The sequence below is a fragment of the Marmota flaviventris genome, chromosome 18, assembly GCF_047511675.1.
Source record: "Marmota flaviventris isolate mMarFla1 chromosome 18, mMarFla1.hap1, whole genome shotgun sequence".
Classification (NCBI taxonomy): Eukaryota; Metazoa; Chordata; class Mammalia; order Rodentia; family Sciuridae; genus Marmota; species Marmota flaviventris.
In genome coordinates, this window is record NC_092515.1 from 11,295,114 (window position 1) to 11,316,723 (window position 21,610).

The 21,610-nt window shown below is 38.7% G+C and overlaps 2 protein-coding genes across 7 annotated transcripts in view; one reads left to right on the plus strand and one right to left on the minus strand.

Moving 5' to 3' along the window:
- The window catches only part of LOC114100937 (zinc finger protein 226), a 37,989-nt gene extending 35,431 nt beyond the window's left edge, over window positions 1–2,558 (minus strand). Inside the window, exons 1-2 of the mRNA XM_034637177.2 lie at window positions 2,510–2,558; window positions 1,712–2,030 (exon numbers count right to left, since the gene is read on the minus strand). The gene's annotated coding sequence lies outside the window, so the exon portion shown is untranslated. The remainder of the gene's footprint in view (window positions 1–1,711; window positions 2,031–2,509) is intronic.
- A 104-nt stretch (window positions 2,559–2,662) lies between these two features.
- Window positions 2,663–19,868, plus strand: Znf404 (zinc finger protein 404). 6 transcript variants are annotated; one of them, XM_071604591.1, is made up of 9 exons: window positions 2,663–2,878; window positions 4,185–4,243; window positions 4,360–4,793; window positions 5,407–5,543; window positions 6,563–6,647; window positions 9,260–9,333; window positions 15,241–15,345; window positions 16,158–16,284; window positions 18,503–19,868. In XM_071604591.1, exons 6-9 carry the CDS (start codon window positions 9,325–9,327, stop codon window positions 19,684–19,686), a joined length of 1,425 nt encoding a protein of 474 aa, XP_071460692.1. In that variant the 5' UTR covers window positions 2,663–2,878; window positions 4,185–4,243; window positions 4,360–4,793; window positions 5,407–5,543; window positions 6,563–6,647; window positions 9,260–9,324; the 3' UTR covers window positions 19,687–19,868. The 6 variants fall into 6 exon arrangements, with proteins under 6 accessions (XP_071460692.1, XP_071460691.1, XP_027801549.2 ...); XM_071604590.1 differs by lacking the exon at window positions 5,407–5,543; XM_027945748.2 differs by lacking the exon at window positions 5,407–5,543 and having other exon boundaries at window positions 4,360–4,681.
- The last annotated feature ends 1,742 nt before the right edge of the window (window positions 19,869–21,610 follow it).

Genomic DNA, 21,610 nt, shown 5'->3' on the forward strand with positions numbered 1-21,610 from the left:
AAAACTTTTATATATATATACATATATATATATATATATATAAAATATATATATACATACATTATATATATATATATATATATATATACACATACATACATACATACACACACATCATACATATACCTTCTACTTACTCAGTGTCTGAATTCACTTTAAAATACTCAAGGGGGAAAAATGTGGCAGGTGAAGGGGAGAAGCATCAAGATTAGAAAAGACTGAAGTTACATAGGAGCTATTTATGCTTTGGGTATATCTGGAAATTTCCATAGTGAAAAACTGAAAAGATGAGGTAGTAACACACACCTCTAATTCCAACTACTCAGGAGACTCAGAGAGCTGGGCACAGTGACTTAGGCCTGTAATCCCACCAACTTGGGAGACTGAGGCAGAAGGATAGCTAGATCAAGGCCAGCCTCAGAAACTTAGGCCCTGAGCAACTCGGCAACAACCTATAGCTCAATAAAACATAAAAAGGGCTTGGGATGTGAACCCAGGGTTAAGCATCCTGGGTTCAATCCCCAGTACCAAAAAAAAAAAAGAGAGGCTCAGACAGGAAGAATTGTGAGTTCAAGGCTAATGTGGCCAACATGATGAAATACTGTCCCTGCCCCCCCCAAAAAAGATACCTAAGCGCTAAGGAAGTAAAAACTCAATATTTTATAAATATAGACAATACCTGTTTAAAAACTGCTAGTAGAAATGCATTAAAAAGTTAATAAATCTATATTCTAGTAGGACAAGTAATTCTTAATGTATTTCTTAACATTTCTGAACTTTTGGAATTCTCTACAAAGAGCATGCATTTTTTTCTTAAACATTTATTTTTTAGTAGGTGGACACAATACCTTTATTTTATTTTATTTTTTCTGTGGTGCTGAACCCAGTGCCTCACGCATGCTAGGTGAGCGCTCTTTCCTCTGCCCAAGAGCATGAATTTTTATGATCAGAACTATACATATTGTTTAAAATAAAGTTACTGATAATGCTTTAAATTTTTATAGAGGAGGCCAAACCCACTAACCTTGCTTTCAAAATCCTCTATAATAAAATTCCAACCTCTCTCTCCAACTTACTCCCAAATAACTCCCTTGCATCTAGTTTCTTATGGCTGAATATTTATATGGATTGCTTTTCTTTTTTAGTTCCTAATTCAAAATTGTATGTCTTAGGATATCCAAAGATATAAAGAACACAAGCCCTAGACAGAAACTCCATTGTTCTTACTAGCACTGTAACAAAGAATAAGTAACTTAGGCTCTTTGTTTTATTTTTTGTTTGTTTGTTTGGGTACCTGGGATTGAACTCAGGGGCACTCAACCACTGAGCCACATTCCCAGTCCTCTTTTTTTTGTATTTTAATTAGAGATACAGTGTCACAAGTTGCTTAGCACCCAGCTGTTGCTGAGGCTGGCTTTGAATTCCCAATCCTCCTGCCTCAGACTTGGAGCAACTAGGATTACAGGCCCCCCAGCAATTTAAGCTCTTTGTATCTATACCTCCTCCTCTTCTGTGAAATAATACTAATAACAATACCTACATCATAGGGCCTTTGTAAAGGTTAAATGAGTTAATTTTCATCAGCAAGCCCTTAGAACATTACTTGGCACTCAATATTTCCTATTATGGCTATTATTCATGACACATTTTTCCAATTATTCAACAATAATTTAACTTTCGTAGCAGAAACATTTGTTAATGAACGAAATACCTTCTTCCACTCTGAACAGAACAGGAAGATGAATCCTAGGTTCTGCCCAGTGAGGCTCTGCTGCCAGGAGTCTGGGATTTACTCCTCCTCTCTGCAGCCTTTCAGAAGACGGGGCAGGGGAAGGGAAGAAGGCTGGGGGATACCATGATCTTATTTGTGGTACTGGAAAATCCACACAGGATCTCACCAAACTCCATCTGTGAGCGATGCACGCTTTCTTCAAAAAAACAGGTCAGAAGTAGTCCAGGGGCTGAGGATGTAGCAGTAGTCCAGGAGCGGCCTTCTTTACGCTAGGAAGAGCGAGTGGTACTGCAAAGACCTTGCAAGGAAACGAACAGTGTTTACTATAGTGGTCCTACCAGTAACGCCAACACCCGGTCACAAGCCTACACTGTCCTGCACATTTAACCTGTACTCTCAGACTGAAAACAGATGTTTAAGACAGGTACTTGGGATATTCCCTTTTACACGTGAGGAAACTAATGCTCTGAAAGATTCCTACCGAACCTTATGCTGCTGAAAGCCACAGGGAGTGGGGAAGGAGAGGGAAGGCGGGTCGGGCAGCAGAGCCCAGAGCTCAAAGGCTGCGCTCCAGGTCCGCCTCCAACCCGGGGACTCGCGAACCCACCAACAGCAAAGGTCCCAGCGAACCGAAGACGGCGCAGCCACTGCCCCTCCACCCCGCCCTCCGCCGCTAGTCGCGGCTTCTCTTCTCGGTGACCCAGGTGCAGATCTCGCTGACCCTACCATCAGATCAGAAAGGTTACAGAAGACCGCAGGGTCCCCAAATCCACTCACCGCCCTGAGAGCTACTACACAGGCCGCGATTGCTACCCCGCGACGGAAGTGCCCGGGTGGCTCCGAGCTCCGGAACTACACTTCCCAAGATCCCGCGGGACACTGGGCCGCCCCCCCGCCCCCCCCGCCCCCCCCCCCCCCCCCCGCGGAAGTGCTGGCGCCGACTTGCATCGCCTGAAAAGTTCCGAGAACGGCGGGCTTTATATTCTTCTTCTCCGGCAGCCGAAGTGCCACCAAATATTCTGGGCATTGTAGTATCCCTGTAGTTCCTTATGTCCCTCAGAGGAGCAACTACCGTGGCCACGCCTTCCCGGGGCGGAAGTGCTCCAGCCAGAGGAAAGGTCTGGACTACACGTCCCAGAATCTTGGGTAAGGCTGAGCTTCCTCATGTTAGGTGGATCCTGCAATTTTCCTTTGGATGAGCAGGTGGAATCTAAATCAATGTTTGTTTTCCAAATCGGCCTGGGTTGGTGGTGATTGTTGTTTTGTTGTTTTCTCATTGTGAGACAGAAGTATAGGGTTCAAAGTTGGTGATAATTAACTGAAAGGCACATTTTCCAGGCTTGAGTGTCAGGGACAGGAGTAAAGAGTTCAAATTTAAATTGGGGAAGGTTAAAAGAAAAGCACTACATGCTTTATGCTTAAAAAGAATGATAAAAAGGTCTACCCAACTACAACGTTGTTCAAGACTAACAAGAAAAAATCAAACCGATGCAAGCAGGTCTGACCACAACCCTTTAAAAGAAACCAGGAATAAGCCTAAGTAATAGTAGAAAAATCATGTAACTGTAAAACATAGGATTTAAGCCATAGGATAAGTCAGTGTGTCAGTAGTTATAGATAAATAAGCAAGTAGATTAATATAGATATAGATAAGGTTAGATTAACATAGCAACCTGCTCTTGTAGCCTTGCATAGGATAAAGGAAATAGGGTTTATGAATATTAGTAAAATGACAGATGAAAATGTGCGTATAGGCCATAAGATAACTGTAGTTTTAAGTAGGCATCAAACAAGTTACTAGTACTGAGTGTGTAAAGCATTTGCTCTCGTAGAGACTCATTAGTTACTTTCAACAATGCACATCTTGCTGGGATTATGAGAATAGGGTCATTTGAGTAAAAAGATGTGACTAGAGAAACTTCATCTTAATTTCTTTTTTTTTTTTTTTTTTTTTACTGTCCCTGTGAAGGGAGAACTGCATGACCCATTTCTAGGAAATAGAAACTAAAGCTGTTTTCTTATTTTAAAAATTTGTCTTTCTGTACTTTGTACCCCATAAATTGTACCCTACTCAGGATGCAGCGGTGGTGGTGGTGAGCTACATCCTGGGTTTGAATGCCCTTGTGGGTCTACATGACTTTGAAGTAGATTCTTGCCCTGCAGACCCCCACCCAAATTCAGGAAATGACTGTCTAGTACCTGCTTGAACAGGGGACTGTGGTCAACTGAACTCCAAAGCTAATGCTTTTTTTAGTGTCAACTGAACTCCAAAGCTAATGCTTTTTTTAGCTTCTATTTATCACTTGCTTGCTGACTGGAAAATTCCAGCCCTGTCTAGAGCCCACAGGCCCCACTTATGAATGTTTTAATTTCTGTGATTGGTAGCTTACATGAGGACAAGCAAGTCACTAAGTTGTGGTTTTTGTGCTTATATTCTCCTTGGATGGACTAGGAAGTTGCTGTCCTGCCCCAGAACTTGAGTCTCTACGGTGGGTGACAGTCCCGGGCCAGGTAAATAAAACTCTCTTTTAATTTGAAATTCGGGCTTAGAGTGCTTTCTGGAGCGGCTCCTCGTAACAATACCAACTTGGAGGGTCAAAAAAAAAACAAAGTCCCTGTCCCTATAGAGCTCTCCCCCTGGATACATGCTGCAGACTGCACTTTGGAACCCACAACCTCGTCCTCTTGAACTGAAGATTTCCTGTCCGCTTGCCCTTGGCTCGGCGATCCTGGCGGGACTCAGATTCCGCCTTCATCTCCTAACGTCTTGAAAGCGTTGTCCTCCTGACCGCTCCAGTACCTGGTCGTACCGCGCATGCCCACTTCGAGCACGGGCTACAGAGTCAGGATTCTTCCAGCTGCACTACATTTCCCAGGAGCCTTGGAGGTTGACTCACCTTTCACCCTTTAGTCTTCTTCCTGTGTTCCAGTGGCCACAGTCCCAGCGTGGTCCCCCTCCCAAAACCCCCCTTCCCAAAAATAAATTCCGCGGAGGCTTTCACATCCGGAATAGACCTGGCGGTGCGGGTGAGAGGCTCTGAAGGCGAGGAAGCCCAGTGAGGTAGGGACCCTGGTCCCAAGCCCCACCCCACCTCAGTCAGCCGAACTGGTGAGGCTAAGGATTTAGCCTCCTGCCCTCTGTTATTGGAGGAGCTGTTTTCCTCAAAGAGTGAACAGCAAGATTCTATTTTTCTTTCTTCTGTACCAGGGATTGAACCCGGGAGCCCTTCACCACTAAGCCACATCCCCAGCCCTTTTTTTGTGTTTTACTTAGAGACAGGGCTTCCCCAAATTGCTAAGGCTGGCTTTGAACTCTAGGTCCTGCTTTAGTCTCGAGAGCCGGTGGGATTACAGGCTTGTGGCGGAGAACCCCCCCTTCCCCGCCCCCGCTGAAGATCCCATTTGTAGGACTTGCATATCACACTTCTAGGGTGAAACTCTGGAATGGGAGCTTTGGCGCATGCGCTATAAGCATTGTGGGGAATGAATCTGTCAATCATTCCTTGTTTAGCTTAAACCATTCCTAGCAAAAAGCCCGGAAAAGGTGAACAAAGAACTCAGAAGCGCCTTTAATCCCTGACCTTTTTGAGCTGGCAGCCCTATGTCTTTGTTTTCTGTCCCGCTTGGGCACAGCACAGTATCTTCCTTCCTCCAAAAAACTCCTTTAATTAAAGGTCCCCTCACACCCAGAGAGCGGGCAGGTCTTGTCCTGTGCGAAGTCTTAGAGCAGCAGACGGGGAACTGCGTTGTGTCTCTGACGATGTTTGTGTTGGCGCATCACTAACTGGTTGATTGGATGCGTGGCTTATGGGTAGGCGAGAGTTTTGTGGCTGTGTGTTGACATTGTTACTTAATGTCTCTAGGTTCTGATTCCTTAGCCTTCTCTCCTTTCAGTCACTTGGGGTCTGCAGCAAGTAAAAGAGGGAAACCAGATTTTGAACCTTAGAATGGAGAATCCCAGCCAGAAGACAGACTTGATCTTGAGAAAAGACTTTCTTTCGTTTTTTGTTTTTGGTTTTTTTTTTTTTTTTAACATGGCCTCATATTTTAAGGCTGGAGTCTGGGTAGACCTGATGACGCTATCCCAGGAGTAGGATTACCTTTGGGAGGTTCCTCTCTGGAAGTTCCAAGGAGTTAATGACATGTTTTCATAACTACAGTATTTCCAAAAACTTTGGCCAAAGGCTCCGACATGACCCTGGCCTCTCTTGGGTTGGGAAGATCAGTTCTAGTCTCCTTCCTACCCAGGTCTGGTAATGTGTGGGTTAGGTGAGCAGGTGAAGCAAGAATTAAAGACAGGCAGTGTAGATAGGTGATCTTGGTTGGTGGGGAAGATGGCAGATGATTCAAAGGGAATGGAGTGTTATCTTTTTCTTCCTCTAGTTAATTGCTCCTGAACACACCCACTGTCTGAGGATCTGGGAAGTGGAATATCTCCCAAATTAACATGTGAATCCTAGCATACCATAAGGGCGCCCTGGGACCCCCCTACCAGAGCACACCTGGAATGTAACTCTTCTAGGGTTCCTTTAAAAACCCCCTGTCCCTCCTGATTGACATTCATAGCCTTTGGGAGAGGAGTCCCCTGTTTTTCTCCTTTGATAGCAAAGCAATAAAACAACCTTTTGCTTTTTCTCAAAACTATGTCCTCATTATTAAATTGGCATTAATTGGCACTGGGGACAAGGAGTGAACTTTCTGCAACAGGGACAGATACTCTTACTTCTTGGGATAGGAGGACACCAGCTATGGCCCTCTTTTCCCTTTCAGGAGACATCTGTTACTATTATTTAAATAAAACTCACTTTCTCTGCTTGCCTCTTTTCCCAGTGCCACGCCTCTCTAAAAAACAGACAAATAAAAATCCTGGAAGAAGAAAGAATTTTTGTTGCACATCTGAAAGTTAAAAGTTCAGGTGAGTTTATGATTCTTCATTCTTCATAAAATGCACTTTAATTTCAAATACTTGAGACTCTTTCCTTTCTCTTGAAATGTTCTGCCTCATAGTGACTGATCTGTAAATACAAGATCTCACTTTCAGGGCTTTCTCTTTATAATGTATGTAACCTCTTGCTTACTGTTAGTTATTATGCTTCAAAGTTTTTACTAAAAACTAAACTCATAATGAATATCATTATACATAGACCTCTATGTCTTTTTATAGTTATTCCCTGAGGATAAACTTCTAGATTTGAAATTTCAGTCAAATCATAGATATAATAAAAGCAGACAACATTACTTTTTCTTCAACTCAGAAAGATAGTGGTTCATATTTCCTTTTATGTTTAATGGTAGTTATAGTTTTTTGTTTTGTTTTGTGGTGCTGGGGATTGAACCCAGGGTCTTGATGTGAGGCAAATACTGTATCAACTGACCTATATCCCCAGCCTGGTAGTTATAGTTTTTATTCCATATATTTTCTTTATCACATGAAAGAAGTTCCCTATTGCTCCAAATTTACAGAAAATTTTTTCTTGAATTGATTTTTTTTTTAATTAAATGACATTTACATTTCTAAAATAAATCTCTCTCAGTCATTTATATTACTGGTTTTTCTTTGCAATATTTTTTTAATATACTTGCATCTGTGCCCATGGGAAAGATATGCTGTATTTTTTCCTTTCTTGAAATGTCCTTGATAGGTTTTTATACCACAATTATACAGGTGGTGTGGTTTGGATGTGGTTTGTTCCAAGCCAAAATTCATGTTGAGGCTTTGAGAGTGACAGGGAATTGAGGGGCACCTGGGGGTCATGAGGGATCTGCTCTCGCAAATGAAATGTACTAAGACAGCTCACTTCATGATATGGTCCATATATTTCTGTTTACTTGACAAGGCCAAGTTTGGTTGGTATTTTTAATTCTGTAAATGAAAGAATTTGCCACTGAAGCCTTTGGGCCTAACATTATTGTGGTAGAAAGATAGTTAATATGGATTTAATTTCTTTAATACATATAGCAATACCCTGATTTGCCATTTCTTATATCATTTTAAACTGCCTTTTCTAGTAATTTTTAAAATTTCCTCCAGGTTTTCAAGTTTATCATCATAAAATTGTTTATAAGGTCTGTTATCATTTTCATTTCTGCAGTATATATAGTGATACCTCCTTTTATATTCCTGATAATTGACAGGATTTTTTTTTTTTTACTGGTTTATTCATCTCTCCAATGAAGTAGCTTCTGACTGTACTCATTTTGCTTTTTTATATATCCAGTTCTTTTTTTTTTAATGTTATTGGTTTCTTTTGGTATGTTCTACTTTCTATAAGTTTAATTTGCTTTTCTTTCTTCCTCCTCCTCCTCCTCCTCCTTCTTCCTCTTTTTTTCCAATGTGGAGATAGAACCCAGCACCTTCTACATGCTAAATAAGCATTCTAAGATTAAACTATATCCCCAGCCCATCTTTTCTCTATTTTTTGAGGTAGAGAATTAATTTTAAACCTTTATGTTTTCTTGAAACATACATTTAAATCCAAACATGACTTTGTTAACATTGGTTTAACTGCACCACACAAGCTTTGATAAGTTGTATTTTCATTATCATTCAATTAAAAATATTTTGTGCCTTCCACTTTTATTTATTCTTTGAACTATAGTTATTTAGAATTATACTCCTTATATTTGAAAACATTTGAGGAATGCCTATTTTTTAATTCTAAAGACTTAAGAAAATATCCATTGTTTTGTATTAACCCTTTGAAATTTATAGATACTTGTTTTTTGACCCAGAATATTATCCTGGTAATTATGATATCAATGTTTGAAAAGAATGTATAAACTGCAGTTTATAACTCAATTTGATTGTGTTCAAACTTCTATGGACTTGTTGATTTTTGCTTTGTGTGTTGTCTTTTCTGTTAACAGTAGTGTTAAAATCTCTAACTTTAATTTTAAATATGTCTAGCCTTTACTTCTGTTGACTTTTGTTTTATATAGTTTGAAGCTCTCTCATTAAGTACCTACAAATATTAGGACTACTATTCTGTTCTTGGTGAAAGGTAGAGTATGTCCCCTTTGTTACTTATAATATTTCTTGCATCAAAGTCTATTTTTTCTGTTACAAGTACACGTATACCAGCTTTCTTCTGATTTATATCTAATATATTTTTCCATTCTTTAACATATCTGTGTCTTTATATTTAAGGTACAATTCTTATAAGCAGCCTAATTAATCCTGGCTTTTTTTTTTTTCCTTGTGGTACTGGGGATTGAACCCAGGGCCTTGTGCATGTGAGGCAAGCTCTCTACCAACTGAGCTATATCCCTAGCCTTGGAGTTTGCATCTTCAGAATGAGAGAGGCCATAGATCAGATGGATCCACTTTGGTGCAGTGGTACCTTTGCTCTGTGTCCCCACTTGTGTGGTCTGAATGGAGAGGGCTTGGATTTGTCTGGATGTCTCATATCCCTTGACATGTGTTAATGTTTAGGGTATGGCAGGAAGAGGAAGAAGAAAGAATAAAGAAAAAAAAGCTTCAGAGTTTTGAAGTCCACCAGGTCTCAAAGTCTCTTTTTCCTCCCCTAGCTGTGGCTCTCTGAACTTTTCTTCTCTAATAGAGGAATACCAAGGAAGGCCGGCATGGTTAAATCATGGCCCAGGTAAGTTGATGTCTCTTTCTATTTCTTGAAAAGTTATGATTTTAACTCATGTAATATTTTCTGTTTTTATCCCTAAACAGCCTTTGTAAGACAGCTGTTGGACGCATTTCATAGTTCCCATGTGTCAACTTACTTTTACTTATTCATCAAATAATTTTGCAATATGTTCAGTCTTCTCTCAAGAGCAGGTTTTAAGCCGAGTGTGGTAGTGCATGCCTATAATCTCAGCAGCTCTGCAGGTTGAGGCAGGAGGATTTCAGGTTTGAAGCCAGCCTCAGCAATTTATCAAAGCTGTAAGCAACTTAGTGAGACCCTGTCTTCAAATAAAAAATAAAAAGGAACCAGGTGCAGTGGTGCTCGCCTGTAATCCCAACAGCTTGGGAGGCTGAGATAGGAGGATTGAAAGTTCAAAGCAAGCCTTAGCAATGGCGAGGCAAGGTGCTAAGCAACTTAGTGAGACCCTGTCTCTAAATAAAATTCGAAATAGGGCTGGCGATGTGGCTCAGTGGTTGAGTGCCCCTTAGTTCAATCCCCAGTATCAAAAAAAAAAAAGGAAAGAAAGAAAAAAAATAAAAAACATGGGCTGGGGTTGGGTTGTGGCTCAGTGGTAGAGCACTTGCCTAGCGTGCTTGAGACACTGAGTTCGTTCCCAGCACCACATAAAAAAAAACTAAATAAAATAAAGGTAAAAGAAAAGGGGTTGAAGGGGTTGCTGGGGATGTGGCTCAGTAGTTAAGTGCTGTTGGATTCAACCCTAGGTACCAAGAAAAAAGAGCAGATTTTGAGTAGTGAAAAAATTAATTAAGTTCCTTAAAAAGAAAAAAAAGAAGTAGTTCCTTGAAGGAAATATTTAAGCTGTCCTTGTCAGATTCTCAGTTTCATGATATAGAAGTGATGGTCTTGTTGGACCACAAGAAGGAAAACTTTCTCCATAGTTTTTTGAATAGATAAAGGAAAATTTTGTTGTGAATGGTCTAAGTCTTAGTGCAAGATGAAGTCTCAGCTCTGATAAGCTCTTAGGTTTGGGTAGAGAGAGGATTGGGTCTTACCTAGAGAGAGATCAGAAGCCTAGCTAGAGAGATGAATAAGGTAGCAAGGTCTATTTTGTAGTGGAAGGGAAGTTGCTTATCTTTAGTGAATCAGTGTTGTTCTGGATCATTCTGCATTAGTGTATTCTAACTCAGTAACAGTAGTTCAGTAAGGGATTATAGAAAGGAAGTCCATCTAGAACTTGATAGAGGAGGTGATGCTTTTCTGCAAGGAAAAAAAAAGGAAGGTTGGGATTTGTGTCCAATATAAATGGTATAATATTATGTATATTATTATTATTAATAAAACCTAATACTTTAAGAAAGATTAAACCTGACAAGAGGGACTAAATGAAATCATTAATTTGTCAAAATAAGGGAAATGCTTATGACATAATCTGACATATAAGAAACTTGTGTTTTGACTTAATTTTACTTAAGTTGTTTTTTTTTTCTTTTCCTTTAGTACTTGGGATTAAATTCAAGGGCACTCAACCACTGAGCCACATCCCCAGCCCTATTTTGTATTTTATTTAGAGACTGGGGCTCACTGAGTTGCTTTGCTGAGATTGGCTTTGAATTCGCCATCCACCTGTCTCAGCCTCCTAAACTACTGGGAATACCGGCATGTGCCCTCATGCATGGCCTTAAATTGTTTTCTAAGATAGAGGCTATCAGCTTTTTTGAGATATAAATTACATAAATGAGTGTTTTAATTTTTGCCTTTTTATAGAAACTTTATTTAATTATAAGTGACAGATAATAAACTGTTCATATTTAAGGCATCTGGTAAATTTGGATATGTACATTAATACACCTGAGAAACTATCACCAGTCAACATAATGAACAAATCTATCAGTCCAAACATTTTTTGGAACTAGGGATTGAACCCAGGGCTGCTTACCCACTGAGCCACATCCCTATCCCTTTTTATTTTTTATGTTGGGACAGGGTCTTACTGAGTTGCTTAGGGCCTCACCAACTTGCTGAGAGGCTAGCCTCAAACTTCTGATCCTCCTGCCTCAGCCACCCAAGTTGCTAGGATTACAGGTGTGCACCACCATACCCAGCTTTTAAACATTTTCTTATATCCCTTTATGATTGCCTCCTTCCTGCCCACCCATCATACCTTTATTTCCCAACAATTGTTCTATTTTCTCTTTATATGGGATAGTTTGCATTTTCTAGAATTTTATATAACTGGAATCCTATATAATGTTCTTTTTTGGAAGATCTGTCTTATTTCATTCAGCACATTTTGAGATTCATCCAGGTTGTACTGTATATTTGTAATGCATTCCATTTTATTGCTCACTAGTGTTCTCTTCTAAGGTAATACCACAGTTTATCCATTTATCTCTTGATGAGCATTTGAATTTTTCCCATTTTTAGTTATTACAAATAAAGCTGCTGTAATCATTCCTGCACAAATCTTTATAGGCACATATTCTTTTCTTTATTTATCTTTGATAAATACAGGGATTAGAATGGTTGGTCATATGGATGCTTAGCTTTTTAAGAAACCAAAAATGATTTTTCAAAGTGATTAAACTATTTTAAATTCCCACCTGTGGGGTACAGGAGTTCTGTTTTGTTCCCACATTCATGGGACACTTCAGATGGTCAGTGTCTTTAATGGCAGTCATTCTAATAATTGTATATTGTGGTTTTAATTTGTATCAACATTTATTTTGCATTTCCCTAATAAATAATGCTGCTTAATAAATATCTTTTTTAAAAAAACATTTCTTTTTTAGTTTAGGTAAACACAATACCTTTATTTTTTATGTGGTGCTGAGGATTCAAACCCAGTTCCTCACACATACTAGATGAATGCTTTTCCTCTGAACCACAGCCTCAGCCCCAAATAAATATCTTTTCATTTGTTACTTAGATGTGTATAGTATATACCTTCATTTATGAAGTGTCTGTTCAAACCTATTGCCTTTTAAAAAATTAAGTTATTATTCTAGCTTTGAATTTTGAGAGTTGTTCATATAGTCTTTTTTAAAAATACCTTTACTTTATTTATTTTTTTGTTTTGTTTTTATGTGATGCTAAGGATCGAACCCAGTACCTCACACTTGCTAGGCAAGCACTTCACCCCTGAGCTACAAACTCAGCCCATATATGTATACTTTTTAATATTTTTTAGTTTTAGATGATCACAATGCCTTTATTTTATTATTTATTTTTATGTGGTGCTAAGGATCAAACCTAGTGCCTCACGCATGCTAAGCAAGTGCTCTACCACTGAGCCACAATCCAAGCCTCAGCCCATCTAGTCTTGATATAAGACTTTTATCATACATATGGTTTGCAAATATTTTCTCATAGTCTATAGGGTAATTAGACTTCATTCGTGCTGTTTCACTGCTGATCATTTTTAAGCCTCACCCCATCCTCTTTCCCTTCCATATCCTAGCTGAGCAAGATGATAAGAAAATTCAGGGGCTCTTTCCTTTGGTGCTAGTGGAAGGTTGGGTTCAAACTACACACATCTCCTTACATGCAAGAACCTTTGCCCAACCCCATTCCTTAAACACAATAAAAACTCTAAGGTATTTTCCTTTCTCTGTTCTCGAAAGCCTTTTTTCTACCTACTTAATCATCTGACTCTCCCCAGAAAGCACCATATATGAATAAATCTTTTTATACCTCCTTAGGTGGTAGGATCATCAGTCTCAACATCTGAACCAAATTTTGTGTGGAAGTTAATTTCTCTGTAGGGTAGCTTATCTCTTTACTCATTTAACAGCGACTTTTGAAGTCCAGGAGTTATAAGTTTTTATGAAATCCAATTTACCAGTGTATTTTTTTATGAATTGTACTGTTCCTATTGTGTCTGAGGAATCTCTGTGTAACTGAAGATTACTAGGTTTTCTACACTCTGTTGTCTCCTAGAAGATATATAGTTTTAGGTTTTACATTTGGACCTATAGTTGGTGTTAATTTTGGCATATGGTACAAGGTATAGATCATATTTTTACATATGGACATTCAATTGTTCCAGCACTGTTTTGTGAAAACATTAGTGTTTCTCTACTCAACTGTCTTAGCACCTTTGTTAGAAGTCAGAGCCAAGTGCAGTCGTATATATGTAGTGCCAGCATCCAAGAGGCTGAGGTGAGAAGACCACTTGTCCAAGAATTGAAGAGCAGACTGGGCCACTGTGTTATCCAGCTTTTCATTGCTGTGACAGAATACCTGAGAAAATTAACTTAAGGGAGGAAAGTTTTATTTTCACTCATGGTTTCAGAGGTTTAAGTACGTAGTCACTTGATCCCATCATGTGGACTTGTGGTGAGGCAGAACATGATGGTGGGAAGTGTGTGGTAGAGAAGAGCTGCACCTCATGGTAGCCAGCAGAGGCTGTAGTCAAGATGTAGTCCCCAAAGGCATACCTCCAAGGACCCACTCCCTTCAGTTAGGCCCCTCCTTCTAAAGTTTCCACCACCTCCCAATAGTCCATTCAGTTATGAACTCCACTGATGAGGTTAGCTTCCTCATGATCCAATCACTTGCCAAAAGCCCTGTCCCTGAACATAGCTGCATTGGGGACCAAGCCTTCAACACATGAGCTTTTGGAGGACATTCTACATCCATATCATAACAACAATATAGTGAGACCCCTGTCTCCAAAAAAGGAATAAAGGTCACTTGTCTGTATATTTGTAGGTCTGTTTCTCCATTCTTTGTTCTGTTCCTTTGGTTTGTGTGTTCTGATACCAACACCACATTGTTTTTTGTTTTTGTTTTTGTAGTTGTGGATGGACAACATGCCTTTATTATATTTCTTTACTTTTACGTGGTGCCGAGGATTGAACCCAGTACCTTGTGCAAGGCAAGCACTCTGCCACTGAGCTACAGCCCCAGCCCAACACCATGTTCTTTTCACTAGTTTAACATAATAAGTTTTCCAGTCAGAGGGATAGTGCTCCAACTTTGTCCTTCTTCAAAGATGTCTACACTATTCTAGGTCCCTTATATTTTTTAAATGAATTTTAGAATCAGCTTATCAATTTCTAAAACAAACCCCCCCCAAAAAAAAATCCTGCTGGGGTTTTGATTGGGAATGTGTTGAATCTGTGTATTTGCAAAGATAATCATCACCTGATCCATGAACATGTTATCTCTTCATTTATTTATGTCTTTTAAATTTTTTTCTCAGCAATTATTTCTGGGTTTTAAAGTATGAGTATCGCACATCTTTTATTTGATTTATAAAATTTGTATTTGATATTTTTCCACTCAGTATTCAGTATTTCTTATTTAAATTTCCACCAGCTTTTGCTAATATTGAGATATAAGTACAGTTTTTGTTGTTGTTTATGGTGTTGGGGATTGAACCCAGGGCCTCCTACATGCTAGACAAGAGCTCTAAGGCTAACTACTATGTCCCATTAAAGATGTTATGTTATTAATATTTGAATATATTGAACTTGGTCTTCTTGCTGATCTCATTTAATAGTTTCAGTGACTTTCCATAAAATTCTGCTGGATTTTCTATATCATTAGCCATATCATCTGTGAATGAAGAGAATTTTACTTATTTTACAATCTGGATTCTTTTTATTTCTTGCCTGTTGCATTGACTAGAACCTCTACACAATACTGAATAGAAGTGAGATATAGTGAGATAGATATCCTTGCCTTATTCCTGAAGGAAAGCATTTAGCCTTTAACTAATAAATGTGATACTTGCTATGGGTTTTTGTTTGTTTGTAGATGTCATTCATTAGGTTGAGGTTTCTTGTTTTGCTGAGAATTTTTATCAAGATTAGATGTTGGATTTTTATCAAATGCTTTTTCTGCATTTATTGATATTATTATATGGTCTTTCTTAATATGGTGTTTTGTTTTTGTTTTTTTTTAAAGGACAAAGACAGCTTATTGCTTTGCTACCAAAGGAGAAATACAGGGGACTCCTGTACCACAGGCTGTGATTCTTCCCATCAGCAAGAACTAGAGGTTTTCAAAGAGGTCAATATGGTGAATTATATCAACTGGTTTTCAAATGTTAGACCTACCTTGAATTCATGCAATAAACTTTATTGTTTTTCTATGTTGTTGGATTCAGAGTGCTAAAAATTGTTTAGAATCTTTGCATCTATGTTCATGAGGGATATGAAACTTGTAATTTTCTTATAGTATTTTTATCTGGTTTGGCTATGAGGATAATACTCAGGAAGTCCACTGGGTTTTACTTCGGTTCCCCCTTCCTGTGCCACAGTCTAGAAACTGTCTTCTTACAGTGAGCTATATCAGTTGTAGGTCACACCTCATTTGTTATTTCAGAGATGATAGTTTGCTATTATCCAGTGTTTTCTGTGTTGAAACCATGTTTCGCATATTTTATCCAGTTTTTCGTTTATTTCATGTAGAATGGCAAATTGAATCTCTATTATTCCATCAGAGTAGGAGAGATTTCATAATGTTTTGAGGGGGTGAATTGTATCAATTCTTTTTACATATTCCATGAAGAACTTGTACAGACTATTAGTTGGTGGCTTGTGTAATGTCCTAATATATACCATTTAATTTAATTTGGAAAGTCTGATTACTTTATTCATTTTCATATATTTAAATACTTTTTCCATGTTGTCGAAGTAATTTTTTGTGGTTCAAAAGGAATAAGATTATGTAGGATTCCACATAAGATAAGTTATTTACTCTCATTTAACCATGTAATGATCTCATAACTTCAAACTCCTCTTTTTTATATATTGCCTCTTTATGTATTTCATCTGGGAAAAGTTTTCTTTTGAAACTAATATATGGGTTTATCATTTCAGGTACCACTGACTTTCAGTGATGTTGCCATAGACTTCTCTCAGGAGGAGTGGGAATGTTTAAACTCAGATCAGAGGGATTTATACAGAGATGTGATGGTGGAGAATTATATCAACTTGGTCTCTTTGGGTAAGAATTTGCTCTCTGGAGTATCGGCTTTCTCTACTATATATTGATTATTATATATTTTATATGCCAGGAAACCAGCTAAATTTCTGCTCCATGTTCTCAAAATATTGATTTGAAATTTGTTATTTAGAAACAGGAACCTTCATTTTGTGCCTCAATCTTCCCTATTCACATGCCTTTCTGCCTTCCTCTGCCCTATGCTGTAACTGAATTTTTTCTAAATGAATTTCATATTATGTGTGTGCTCTGAATGTTTGTAAATATTCTGTTGTAATTGCTGATCCTCCAACACAGAGAACAGATATTACAGGATCTTGGTTTTCTTCTTTACTACAAAAGAGCCTCTGATTTTCATTGTAGAAGAATGACTCAAGATCATTTTCTTTCTGTTATTTTTTGTTGTTAGAGCAGTGGGAATATTGACTTGCAGCGATCTGATAGATTCTACCCAGAGGTAGAAGTCTTTGTCCTGATTTTGGAAAATACTTGGCCATCTTCTCCTCTCCTCTAGAAATGTTACTATACCCATGCTAGACCTTTTGAACAGATCTTGCAATTCTATCACTACCTTCTTTTGCTCTTCCATTTTTCTCTGTGCTGGAATTTGATGAGATGAGTCTGCTCTTAAAAGAGTATATATATATATTTGTATCAGATACTGTCTTTTTCAGTTTAGAAATTCAGTTTGATTTTTATATTTTCCATTTACCTGTTGAATTCCTTCCTTGTTTTATTGAGGGCTTTTTTTGGGGGGCGGGGGGGTTCCAGGGATTGAACCCAGGGGAGCTAAGCACTGAGCCAGATCCCCAGCCCTTTTTAATTTGATTTAATTTTTATTTTATTTTGAGACAGGGTCTGAGTTGCTTAGCGCCTCACTAAATTGCTGAGGCTGGCCTTGAACTTATGATCCTCCTTCCTTAGCCTCCTGAGTTGCTGTAATTTGGGGCATGTGCCACCATGTCAGGCAAAAATATGATATTTTGAAAAACATTATTCCAAAAATTTTGACAAATCAATGAAATCATTATTAGTAGATTTTAATCTATAAGAATCACTCAAGGAAAAAATAAAAAGAAAACCTCAAAAGTATCACAGTTCTAAAGAATCTGAATCAATCATCTATATATTCTCACAAATTAGAAGATTTAGGCCCAGAGTGTCATAAAAGTCCTGAAATGTAGAGCCCCTGTGGGTGATGGGACACTCCCAGGTAATGGAGATAAGGCAGAGCCTTTTATTATCATTATATATTTGGGTTTCATTCTAAAATCAAGATAAATCATGTGGAAAAGTGATATAGAGAAATATCTGGTAAATGGTGTCAGAAATGCAGATGAACAGCTCTACTTCTGTACATTCTGATTGACTTGTCTAGTAGAGACCTAAAAGGAAGTGTAAGCCTCAGTAATTCTGGTTCATAACTAAATATGAGAACTACTGACTTTTTCTGTTTGCCTTCTCATGCCTTACATCCTAATGTGAACTTTTATAACTTTCCAAGCCTCCTTTTTTTTTTTTGGTGCCAGGGATTGAACGCAGTGGTGCTTAACCACTGAACCACACCCCCAGCCCTTTTTTGTATTTTATTTAGAGACAGGGTGTCGCTAAATTGCTGAAGCTGGCTTTGAACTCATGATCCTCCTGCTTAGCCTCCCGAGCAGCTGGAATTAGAGGCATGTGCCACTACACCCAGCTTCCAAGCCCTTCTTGCCTTTTAAAAATATCATGGCTATATTTTAGAATTTCCTTATCCTTTTGTTGTTGTTGTTTTAAATATTTCTTTATTTTAGTTGTACACAATGCCTTTATTTTTATTTATTTATTTATTTTTATGTGGTGCTGAGAATCAAACCCAGGGCCTTGCATGCACCAGGTGAGCACTCTACCACTGAGCCACAACCCCAGCCCCATCCTTTGTTTCTAAAGGATAATCTTTTCAGGTTTATTTTGTTTTGGTACTGCAGATTGAATTCACGGGCACTCAACTACTGAGCCTCATCCCCAGCCCTATTTTGTGTTTTATTTAAAGACAGGGTCTCACTGAGTTGCTTAGAGCCTCACTTTTGCTGAGGCTGGCTTTGAACTCATAATCCTCCCGCCTCAGCCTCCCAAACCACTGCACACCGGCAACCTTTCGGTTCTTGTTGTTAATATAAAATGCCCCTCCCTGTCCTCCCCCATAGGAAAAATGGCATTTGTTTTTCTCATTTTCTTTCAGACTTTGATTTCTCAACTGAGACCAACAAGCTGTCTTCAGAAAAAAACATTTGTGAAATAAATTCACACCATAAGGAGACATTGAAAAGAAATAAAACCTTCAACCTGATGGGGTTTATTTTCAGTAATGAGCCACCATGGAGAATTGAATTTGGGAGACAGCAGGGAACTAAAGTGGAATGTCAAATGATAATCAGAAAACTTGTATCCCTTCCTTTCCACCAGAGAACTCATGCTGTAAACAAATCATACAAATGTCAGAAATGCAGGAAATGCTTTAGAAAATCTTCACAACTTACTGAACATCTGAGAGAACATACTAGGGCGAGTGCCTATGTGTGTAAGGAATGTGGAAAGGCCTTTGTAATTCTCCGGAATTTTATTAAACATCAAAAATTTCACACTAATCCTAAACCCTATGAATGTAGTAGATGTGAGAAGGCGTTTAGGTTTTCTTCAGAGCTGATCCGACATCAGATGATTCATACTAGTGTGAAGCCCTATGAATGTGTGCGGTGTGGAAAGGCTTTTAAACGTCAGTCTCACCTTGTTGAACATCAGAGAATTCATATTGGTTTGAAACCCTATGAATGTAAGGATTGTGGAGAGAGCTTTAGGTTGTACCGACATATGTGTCTGCATCAGAAAAGTCATCATGGTGTGAAGTCCTATATCTGCACAGAATGTGGGAAGGCCTTTGGTCGTTGTTCGGGTCTTATCCAACATAGGAAAATTCATTCTGGTGAGAAACCATATAAATGTAAACAATGTGGAAAGGCCTTTATTCGCAACTATCTACTGATTGAACATCAAAGAAGCCACACTGGTGAGAAACCTCATGAATGTGTGGAATGTGGAAAGGCCTTTAGCAGGGGCTCTAGCCTACGGAACCATAAAAGAATTCACAGTGGGAAGAACCTCTATGATTGTATGGAGTGTGGGAAGGCCTTTAAGAGGGTCTCAAGCCTTCGTAACCACAAAAGAATCCATAGTAGTAAGAACTTCTATGATTGTAAGGAGTGTGGGAAGACCTTTAGCAGGGGCTCAAGCCTTCATAACCATAAAAGAATTCATAGTGGTGAGAACCTTTATGATTGTAAAGAGTGTGGGAAGACCTTTGGTCGTCGCTATCTACTTGCTCAACATCAGAGTTTTCACAGAAGTGAGAAAAGAGGAAAGCCTTGAGCCGTAGCACAACCTTTATTGTTATCACTGTTCCACCTCCCGATGATATCATCATGGTAAAGATAACACAAGTTATGAAATAAAAATCCTTGGAAGGATTTCTGGCACCTTAGTATTTACTTAATATATTCTTTTATGTCCATGATTAATATTATTAAAAATAAATTCATGAGTAAGAAAGATACCAGAGTATGATATTTTAAAAAACTTTCTATCATCATTTCACCTCATTCATTCTGGAAAAAACCCTTAAGAATGTGTTATATAAGAAATCTTATTTCGAATTTATCCACTTAAAGAATGCCCAAAGGAAATATCCTGTCTTTATTAAATCTTGAGAGTATAACTGGTGAAAAATCAGAGGGTGATTTGAAGAAATTCTTTTGTAATAAATTCTGTAGCAGATAAAATGCAAGCCATATTGCTACAGTATGAAGAAATAAAAAATGAACAGTTGGGTGACCAAAAAACACATATTGAGTTGGAAAAGTTTTTTCCAATTTTATGCAAGTTTCAGATTAAATATTTATAGAAGAGGTAACTTTTCAGTGGGTGATGAAGGCTTGTTTACTCTCCACCTAGTGGCAGTATACCTGATATGTCTTTCATATGTATTTACATGTGTTATATACACACATGAATCCATATGGATGTGCATGTCTCTTGTTTGTATTCACAGGCATATGTGTAGTCAGGTTTTTGTTGCTGTGACCAAAATACCTGACAAGGAAAACTTAAAGAAGAAAAGTTTATTCTGACTCAAGGTTCAGAGGTTTGGTCTGCAGTGGGCTAACACCATTGCTGTAAGCCCAGGTAAAGCAAAAACATCATGGCAGAAGGCATGGTGGAGGAGTGCGGCTCCATTCATCATGGCCGGGAAGCAGAGAGGAGAGCAGGTCACAGGGAAGGCAGCCCTTCCAGGGCACACCCCCACTGACCCACTTCCTCTAACTGTATCCCTCCTGCCTACAGTTACCACCCATTTAGTCCATTCAAACTAGGATGGACTGGTTAGGTTATAGCTCTCATAATTATCTCTGACTGTTCTACATTAACACAGGAGCTTTGGGGAGGGGGTCACCCCCTATGTAAACCATAACAACATACATACTTTGTCCTATATACTACACATATTGTTTTGCTGTTTTCTAAGTGAATGTTTTCGGTATCACTTCACCTCTAAAAAGATGACATATGGAGTTGGGAGTGTAATCAGTGGTAGAGCTTGCCCGTATGTGTGAGACCCAGGATATGAGGCCCAGCACAGCACAACAAAGCAAAAAAACTATATACAAGTCCTAGGATTCTAGATAATTTGCTGTATGACCACTAAACTATTGACACCTAAAACAATTAACAGTAACTCCATAATGTCCTGTAATGAAGTAGGACAGAAGAGGCTGGGTACCAGAGGTACTTTCAGGAAGCAGATTTATTGACTGCAGGGTTCACAGGTGGCTCACGCCCAAGAATTCTTCTGAGCAAGGATTTTGGAAATTCTTTGAACTTTATACTGGGGGAGGGGCAGGGGGGCTTGGAGATTAACATGACAAGTGCTCTCTGTTCCATCCCCTAGACCAGGCACAGGTTTCACAAGTTTTTTTTCTGCAAACCTGGCACTTACAAAAAGAGGAAACTGGATTACCTACCAAACACAATGTGTAAAATTTAATTTCAAATGGATCAAAGAGCTAAATGTAAAACTCTTAGAAGGAAACATGGAAAGCTTCATTATATTGGATTTGACATTGATTTCTTGGCATGTCACAAAAGAGTCAACAAAAGAAAAAATATATTTCATCAAAATTTAAAACTTGTATAATAGGGGCTGGGGATGTGGCTCAAGTGGTAGCGTACTTGTCTGGCATGCGTGCGGCCCGGATTCGATCCTCAGCACCACATACAAACAAAGATGTCCGCCGAT

Excerpts from the sequence above, each read along its gene's own strand:
- Znf404 (XM_071604591.1), top strand. Across the intron at positions 15,346-16,157 it reads AACTAGAGGTTTTCAAAGAG|GTACCACTGACTTTCAGTGA; the intron begins GTCAATATGGTG and ends TTATCATTTCAG. Across the intron at positions 16,285-18,502 it reads TATCAACTTGGTCTCTTTGG|ACTTTGATTTCTCAACTGAG; the intron begins GTAAGAATTTGC and ends ATTTTCTTTCAG.